At 35.2% G+C, this 9,240-nt stretch overlaps 1 protein-coding gene across 1 annotated transcript; it reads right to left on the reverse strand.

Annotated features, from left to right (window-relative positions):
- Window positions 1-2,720: 2,720 nt before the first annotated feature.
- Window positions 2,721-9,240, reverse strand: LOC128074810 (interstitial collagenase-like). The gene is made up of 10 exons (XM_052670937.1): window positions 9,103-9,240; window positions 7,869-8,113; window positions 7,408-7,556; window positions 7,193-7,318; window positions 6,451-6,612; window positions 5,947-6,064; window positions 5,104-5,237; window positions 4,325-4,484; window positions 3,311-3,411; window positions 2,721-3,041 (listed from the first exon to the last, which is right to left on the reverse strand). Exons 1-10 carry the CDS (start codon window positions 9,205-9,207, stop codon window positions 2,941-2,943), a joined length of 1,401 nt encoding a protein of 466 aa, XP_052526897.1. The 5' UTR covers window positions 9,208-9,240; the 3' UTR covers window positions 2,721-2,940.

Here is a 9,240-nt window from a genome sequence, read left to right on the forward strand (position 1 = left end):
TGTCTCAATAGCTTTACACCTAGAAGGCATTACCCTCTGATGATATACATAGCGTAGGTAATGAAGTACAAACCCCTGTTCAGTGGTTTTTGCACCATGCATAATTCTCAATGATACGAGAGGATTCTTTTCAAAAAAGTATTTTGTCTGATTTGAATATAATTTTGTAAAAAATCAAGGCAATACTGTGAGATTTGATGTGAACTGGGAGAAGCTGGTATTCTTTGCTGTATAGCAGCTGGACAAAGACAATGAAAGCAGCTATGTTAAGACTAGTTGCACTTATCTTTGCACATTTATTAGTTGAGCATTTCTGTGCAGAAAATGGAGAAATATGTCTCTCTGGAAAGTAACTCAACAGCTGTCTTAGGATAGGATGAACTGCCTCAATAAGTAGTCTCTTGTTGTCTTTACTGAGCATAGAAAAGATTAAACAACTGATTTAGAATATATTTCTAGTTTCAGCTAACAGCTCAAGCTACGTTACTTTTTGCTTAGAAGAGACTTGTGTGCCAGCTGTGGAGTCCTGCATTACTCAAACCTAGTGTAAGGTTTTTGCTACTTGACCGCTTGCACAATGCAGCAACCCGTTCCCACTGCTCATGGGAGGAAGGCCTCAGTGGAGTTTCTCACAGACGACGTTTCACAAATACGTCTGTAGTGAGCCTTGAGGCCTGAGAAAAGAAGTAGCTGTAGAGCAGCTGCTGATTGCGGTTTCTTTTTTATCTTTAGCTTTGGTTAGAGTTAAAGGATGCTGATCTACCTCGTGACTTCCTTTGTAGTCTTAGAGTAGATTTTATCCAAATTGCTGTCAGGTGACCCAAGGTTTCACTCAGGAAGTCACTGTCCTTCCTCACCACATCAGCAGTACCAAGTCGCACTACAGAGAGCTATAGCAATCTTCAGTACTTCTGCAGCATGGTCATCTTAGCACGATAACCATCAGAGATTCAGCTCTCCGAACTGCTCACTCTGTTGGTATCTATATGTGAGTTAACTGTCTAGGCTTGCATGATATCAACAGAGGTCTAACCAGTATGGTCAAATGGCATTTATTCTGACCACATGTAGGATGTAAACTTAGGATGAGATCTGTACTGCTCTCAGAAGCTCACCAAATGTCTTCACAAAAACCTTTGACTTCCATGAGAGCCTACGCCTGAGATCACATGAAAACTCTTAGGCTGCAATTCAGCTGCCTAAACAGGGTTGTAAATTGTCTTTTCTCTCTTTCTTTAAAACATAACCACCTCCTTACCCTTTCTCTCACATTTAACATTTTCTCTGCTCCATAAGAACCCCTAATTACAATTTCTAGAGGAGTATTAGTGGTTCTGCTGTAACTCTGAGGACCTGTTCACATCAGAAAGGAATATATAACCCAATGTTCTATTTTTTAATTTAATCTTGGTCTGGAAAGAAGTATTATCTTCCCCTCTAATCTTCTGCTGATATGCCTGGAGACAATCTCTATTAAAGCAACATAATCAATTTAAATTTATATATTTTTTAAACAATTGTTGGATTAATTGTTCAATAGCACTAGCTTGCACAAGAAAAATATTAAAAAGGATTGCCACTGATGTGTTGAATTAAATAATGGGCACTTGAATGACTCTGTGAGAACAAGATTCATATAAATGAATTCAATTAAAGTTTTTTATTTGCTGTAATTTAATTACTTTTCTTTTTTACATATGATATTCCTTTTAAAACCTAATCTCCATTTTCAGTTATACAGTTTCTTATCTTCAGACACTTGTAGATGAATTTTTACTCTTGAATTTAATGGAGATGAGAATTACTAAGCCTGTTCTTTGTTTACAAAGGATGGAATTTAACAGACTTCCAATACAGACAAGTGAGTAAAGAAAATATTTATGAGGATATATGATCTTTTCTCAGATTCCTATTATTTCTATTGCAGCAACCCAGAATCTTCCTCTAAAGGTTTTGGGTTACTGCATTGCATAATGCAGATGAAGTATGAGAAAATGAGTTTTGTTACGGCCATATGGCTTCTAATGTTATCAGCTGAGCTACAAAAAGAAAGAAAGTGAATAAGACCATCAAAGATCATTTTAATTGAAGACATTTGAAGAAAAGTGTGGTAAAGCTGGATGCAAAGCTGTATTTTTAATGAATTTCTTGTTTGGCCAAGGATTGTAATTTTTAAAGTGAGACTTTCAGTTCATCCTTTATTCCAGCAAAATTAGGAGGGATTCAGTAGGTAAAGAAATGAAATAGTAAGCACTTGACAGAGCTACAAATGAGGTTTATCCCCCCCTTGTATAATACGATCTGACAGATCAGGGTAGAGGTTTCAGCAATCTCTTGTACAATATTATATTTTTCTGTTTTAAATTCGGTTCTTAAATCTAAAGGCATGAGGGGAAAAGATGCCTGTGTTTGCAAAGAGCTGTGCTGTGGAGGAAAGGCTCAGATTGGAAAGTGAAGAAGAAAAGAGAGAGCAAAAAGTGGAAGTGGGATTTATGGACTGACGTTCATGAGTCCCAGCAGTCCTAATTACCCATAATATTTTCACCAGAGCTGGCATGGGGCAATGGAACTCAGAGCCTGCTAGTTGTTCCTCTGCTTGGCATGGGAAAAATATTTGCCTTTTCACACCAGAGTATGTCTTTTAGTGTTGAAACTGGAGTTTGCTCTTGAATATTAGTGCAAATAAGGGAGCAAGGACAAGAAGATATGACAAACACAACTTATTAGGAATATTTAATGCAGCAAGTAAAAGTGTAATAAGTTATATAAACACATTTGTACAGTTAATAATTATTAAAAGTAGACTTCTATGGAATCCAGGCAGAAATCCATTCTGACCTATTAGTCATTAAATACTGAAAAATTCAGCACATAAAAAATATAAAATATACACATAAAAATACGCAGTGTGCATGTAAAGGAGAAACACAATCATTGCAATTAACAATTAAACCAGCTAATGCTCTTCATTTGATTGACAATCCGTTTGGTGCGAGGATCAAACTGGAACTGCTTTGTTCCGTGGAAGAAGTACACATAGCCTGGAAACAAAATTAAATCCAATTACATTTCATATGCGACTTTTTTTTGGTATTCTGGGGGAAAAAATCAACAAAAACTCTCCATGCATACTTGCTATTTTTCATTTCCATCTCAGCTGCTATGTTTAGGGGTTAATGGTTTAAAATGGTTTAAAGGTTAATGGTTTTAACCCAATGGTTAAAATGGTTTAAAGGTTTTTGAAAATAAATCATCCTGTCTACAGAACGACAGATATTCAAACTCAGTTTAAACATATTTTTTTACTTACCATCTTTCTGGAAAGCAGCATCAACTCTGCCAATTTTTCCAAAGTCAGAGATTATTTTCCTGGGATAACCATGATCCATGGATTTTTTGTTTTCATCGTATCTGAGCACACAAAAAAAGCCATAATTACCACTTGTAGTGAAGCAGATAACATTTTAAAACTTCAAAGCAGGTTCATACATGTATACAACTCTGCTCTTAGAGTGAAGTCTCATAAGAATAAACTAAAGTAGATTTTGATTTTTTCCTGTTATGTAATAAGGTTCTGATGAGTGTCTGAAAACCCTTCCTGCAGGGATGTTTGTAACAAAACTCTCAAGGATCCTGGGAATGAAGCCCAGAAACATACTAATGATTTTGAGGCTAAGCTAACACCTTGGCCATCACTGCATCTACAGTGTGTTTCTATATCTAGCTGTTGGATATCCAGTTTAGTCTAAAATCGTAGCATATAAAGGAGGAGAATAGAAAAACTGAAGCACAGACCTGAAACATCTTTGTTATATTACTGTCAATCATGTACTTGTTAAACAAAATTACTCTCTGAACTTTATCACAATCTGCACTTAAGTTACAAATCATGCTAACTGTACAGCTGTTGATGATCCACAACTTGATTATTCAAAGGAAAATTCAGTTACAACATTTTTAATTAATAGTTCATTTTGCTTGAAATGTGACTGAAAAGTGTACACTATCATAACATTACACAGAAAAGCAACACTATTGTGAATAAAAAATGAATAAGTTTGCTATAAAATAACTGTTTCAACAGACAGGTATTCCATCTGGTAGCAAGTACTTACATTGCCACGACAGGAATGTAATGAATGGCAAACAAAGCTTTGGAGATATTGACATTTCTTAGCAAATGCTGTAGTTCTTTAAACTTTCAGACAAACCTGCTTGAATTTCCAGAGTATACCTGAATGTCATAGCTTAATTTATATTAATTATATCAATTTTCAGAGACAAGTAAAAATATTCTTTCTGGTAGACAAATATTAAATCTCACCTCCAGTATCTGTCAGCTACAAAGAAATATGTTTTTCCTGTGGTCTCATCATTGTAAGCTGCATTCACTCTTTTAACAGTCTTTGGGAATCCCAAGCGATAGATTGGTTTGGGATAGCCGTATGCAATGTCGTATCCTCTGATAACCCAGTACTTATCCTCTGAAAAATATAAGCATGTTTCATTTGGTTTTGTTATTAATAAACATTTAATTGCATTTTAGATGGGAAGAACGTGAATTGGCTTTTGTGATATAATTTCTAAAAAATACATTTTGAAATATCTTTCCAGAATTTTTCCTGTACTAGTCTAAGAAACAATTATCTTGCTCTGTCTTAAACTAGGCTTCAGACTTTTTTGGTAAGAGTCCTATTAGACCATCTTGTAACAATATATTCCAAGCTGACAGTGAGAAGAGTAATGGTGATGTGCAAATTCCTCTGTTTACCAGCTGAATTACTTGTTAGAACTTAGCAAAAATCATGTGAAATGTTGTTATTTGAAGAGAACTAGATGTGAAGAAGGGAAGCTATTTTTATGTCTTCTTTTTCACAGCACCGAATAAAGCACAGCAAGGAGGTTTTTTTAGGATTATGACCTCTGGAGATCTCTTCCAGGATTATAGCTCTATCAGGCACAGGTTCAGCAATCTGGAGCTTTGCAAGAGACCCTGTTTCACTGACCTTTGTTAAAGAACTACTTTAACCTCTGAAATGGCATAATTTGCAAAGGTTATGAAGGAACTGGTCAGAAAAAGTAAAGAATTTCAGATGCCATTACCTTTAAAGAGTAAAACTTCATCCCTTTCAATGTTCTCATAAGCAGCTTGAATTCCTGATGGCAAATTTGGCCAGAACACTGAGATAAAATTTAACTCTGTCTCTGACCACTCAGGATGTTTGCGCAGCATGTACCTGGTTTGAACAAAACGTATAGATTAAAATTGTTCCACTCTTCACAGATGTCAGACAATGATTATAGCTCCTGGAGTATAACAGGAGAGAGACAAGTACCTCCACTTTGTGATATATTCTGTCTAATGTCAAAATGACCTTCTGGGTACATATCCCTCTCCAATGAATGTAAAGGATGTCTAGAGTGGCTGCAATCTGAACTTTAGAACCTCCATACCAAAAATCAAGCAAGATAAATATAAGACCTTCTATTTCTCTATAGGGCAGGAAGGCTGATCACTGGTGTCAGTGAACACCTAGTATGTCTTTCTATGTACTAGTACTTTCAGTGGTGGCTTTGCTCTTGCATTGGTGTACAGTAGAAGGCTTACATGGTGGGACACATGAGCACATCATCAAGGAATGTATGAATACTGTTGCTTGCTATTAGTTGAATCTGGTTCAGAGCCAAGTCCAGCACAGCAATGGCCACAATGGCATATTTAGAAAAAAGACGACCTGCCTTGATCTCCTTCACTGCTCTTATCAATTATGACTCTTGCTATTAATGAGTTAAGAACTCTTTCTTTGGTAAATAGGTACATAATGGTTTTATAGTCTTTCTCTTTGTACTACATTTCAAAATGATAGTTTTCCCTCATGGATTACTGATTTTTTTTAAAGCTACTGAATACATTTAAGAGATGATATATGTGCTTATTGGTATTACCTGCCCTTAAAGAACATCATTTCTCCACGCAAAGTGGTAATGGCATCAAATGTCAAATTAGGGTCACAAACTTGTGGAGTTGTGGGCCCTGTAGGCTGCACAGCATCATTAGACTGTCCTAAAGGAAGGAAAATAAAATAAAAATCTTTCAGTTTGTATTTAGGGAAATATAGAATAAACACAGTGTTCAGAAGGTGTCCATGGTTGTCAAGGATCTTCTTTAAAAGAAAATGAAAGGGCATATCATTGTATACTGAATATCTGTCATAAAACCCAAACTTTTAACACTGTTGAAGGACTTGAGTTCATATTTCCAAGATTTTTTTTCCAGAGCAGCTCTTCAGCTGAAGGTAGCCTCCAGGTTTTTCCTTATCTTGTTATCCATTGTTTAGAACACTTAGACTTTGCATGTAGGTGAAATAAACATTTTAAAAATATATTCTTATCATTATTCGCCAGCCTCCAAATAGAAATATTAAAAATATATATATATTTATTTCTTACCATATATGGCTTGAATGCCATCAATGTCATCCTGAGGAAGAAGGAATTCTTTGGGGTCTGTGTAAGCATAATTTGGATACATCAGTGCTCCAGGATCATTTGAATGGGACAAACCCAGTGAGTGGCCAAGTTCATGGGCAACAACAATGAACAAGTTGTAGCCTGTGAGATAAAAATAATAGGAAACAGATAAAATCTGTTTTAGTATTTACCACAGTATTTACCACAGTATTTATAATTGAAGAGTTTTATGCAACTTACCAGAACGTGCTACAGCTGCAAGACAGGCTATAAGTAATTCTATCCACATTATAACTCAAAAAATATTGTAGCTGAAGATCTATATGAGTGTTTGAAGATGTTGGATGTTCTGATTATGATTTCTTTACTCTATCTCCAGAATCTTTGTATCATAAACACAATCCCTATTTCTCCTACTATTGCATAAACTGCTCAGAATCAAAAGTCATTCCGATGATTTTGAAAGTTCAGTGATTCAAGAGAACAATATTTCACAACATGAGTTTTGATGACATTTGAATTCACTAGTTTGGAACACTGAATTGCTAGGTGAAGAAAGATTCCTACCAATGAATCACTGGCAAAAAATAAAAAATAAATGAAAAAGACAACTGCCACTCTTACTCACTTTTTATTTGCAATTAGCCTTATGAGCTAACTACCACAAGAGAAAAATTGTACAAGGTAAAACTGTGTAAATGGATTTGGTCTCAGCCTTTACCTCTTCCATCTTTTGTCCAGGTTTCCTCGTCATCCATATGCACGTCTCCACCAAGACCTTCTCCTGGTTGAAAAGCATGAGCCAGCAGCCCATTAGGGCCATCAAAAGGAGAGTTGTCATTGTGATCTAAAATGAAGAGTAAAAAATCATTTAGAATTCCAAGTAATTTCAATGATTTTGGATGTCTATGCAATATGTAAAGATACCAGTTTTACCTCTATAAGCAAATGAGATCATTATATCTGCAATTTTGTCCTCAATCTTTTGAAATGTCAATGGTGTCACACTGCTCCAGACATTCAGAGCTTTTTGGATTGCTTCATCTACATCAGTTTGTCTCATCTTTCTGGTGTAATTCACAATCCTTCAAAGGAAAATGAAAGCATTACATAATGCTAAAAATACAAACGTTTCAATTGAAAAATATTCATTTATATATATTATAATATAAATTGTAAATATATTACAAAAGTAATATATATTAAGTATATCTTTCATAAGTACAAATCAATAATGACTTAACTTTAGATAATGCCTTCTAGAGTGTCTGTTTCTTTCTAGAAATCAGTTAATCATTCTAGATGTCATTTTGGATAGGTCATAATGTACTTCACTTCAGGCCCCCAAGCTGAAATGCTAGGTTTACATCTATTTGCAGAAGATTAGGAAATGTTACCTGTATGTCAGATTAGTCTTCTTCCATTTTGGATTCCCTGCTGTGAAGACGTATTGCTCTACATCAGGAACACCACACCTGGGTTTGTTCATCATCTCCAAAGTGTCACGATCGGCTTTCCCAGTCACTTGTAGTCCAAAGAATTCCTGCATTTCCTTGAGCTTTTCAGCAAGATGATTTTTACCCCCCTGCCTTAGATGATGCCGATGATCTTTTTGAAGATTGTAGAAATTCTGTAGATAAGTCTGAAGCAGAATTTTTTAAAAGAAGAGTATTGTGACATATCAGTATTGTCTTCAGTCACATTTATGTTTCCTAAATCATCTTGAACTATTCTATCCTGAAGCCTTGTGTCTACCAAGGGCTAGAGTTGCTTATTTTTTTCTCAAAAATCAGTGTGAAATGGTAGATATGATTTAAAGCTTTCACCGTTACCTGAATTACTTCTTTCACTGATTGACTACATGGAGAACTTGTATTTAAAATCTAATATTTGCTATTAATAATTAATTCCACATTTATTTATTATAACCTGTTATTTTAGTAGCAGAGCTTTTAAGGAAGCTTGTAACTTCACATATCTCATTCAAGGAAATATAAATTAGCAGTGAAGCTGCAGACACAGGATTCCTGACAAAGTCAGTGAACAGAGCAAGAGAGTCAGCGCTTGGCAAATCTTGTCATTTATTTTTAGCTATGAAATATGACTTGAGAAAACCAGATATTCCTAATAAATTTCAACAACTTTTTCTCCAATAGTTAGTGATACATCTGTATAATTGCTGCATTTCTTGAAGATGCCTAAAAAAAATTCAGTGAAAGATCAATTCAAACAAATACTGAAATACACACATAATTCAAATGAGTTTCTTTCCCTGTGCTACAAAGGCTGATCATGTCACAGTTTTCAAAGCACATTCTGAAATATAACCTGTTCCTGATTTTGACTAATTCTGCACAGCCGTGCAGCCTTGAGACTAGAACTTATGCTTCTGTATTATTTTTAACATCTTACTGACAACATCAAAGTGAAGTTGTGCAATTTTAGATAACACATATGTAAGTAATTTCAAGAAAATTCTCACAAAAATTTCAGGTTAATAGGAAAAGCTTTCTCTTGAAATCTTTGCAAAATGAAACGCCTTTATTTTCAAGTCACATTCTTTGAAAATAATTCTGGTTATCCCTCAGACTACTTTCTGTTTCATTTAGAAATGCAGTAGAAAATGTTTACCTCCACAAGATCTATATTTTTTCCTTCATCTTCTTCTTCAGGAGCCACAGGGAAAGCAGAGGAGGCCGTCACATACATCAAGAGGAGAAGAGAAAAGATCTTCATTCTTGTCAAAGGTTCTGTGCTTCAGCTACGCTG

This window comes from Tympanuchus pallidicinctus, unplaced genomic scaffold, assembly GCF_026119805.1.
Source record: "Tympanuchus pallidicinctus isolate F22 unplaced genomic scaffold, pur_lepc_1.0 scaffold11, whole genome shotgun sequence".
Lineage (NCBI taxonomy): Eukaryota > Metazoa > Chordata > Aves > Galliformes > Phasianidae > Tympanuchus > Tympanuchus pallidicinctus.

Excerpts from the sequence above, each read along its gene's own strand:
- LOC128074810 (XM_052670937.1), bottom strand. The coding sequence starts at position 9,207 with ATGAAGATCTTTTCTCTTCTCCTCTTGATGTATGTGACGGCCTCCTCT. Across the intron at positions 6,065-6,450 it reads TGGCATTCAAGCCATATATG|GACAGTCTAATGATGCTGTG; the intron begins GTAAGAAATAAA and ends TCCTTCCTTTAG. Across the intron at positions 3,042-3,310 it reads TGCTGCTTTCCAGAAAGATG|GCTATGTGTACTTCTTCCAC; the intron begins GTAAGTAAAAAA and ends TTTTGTTTCCAG.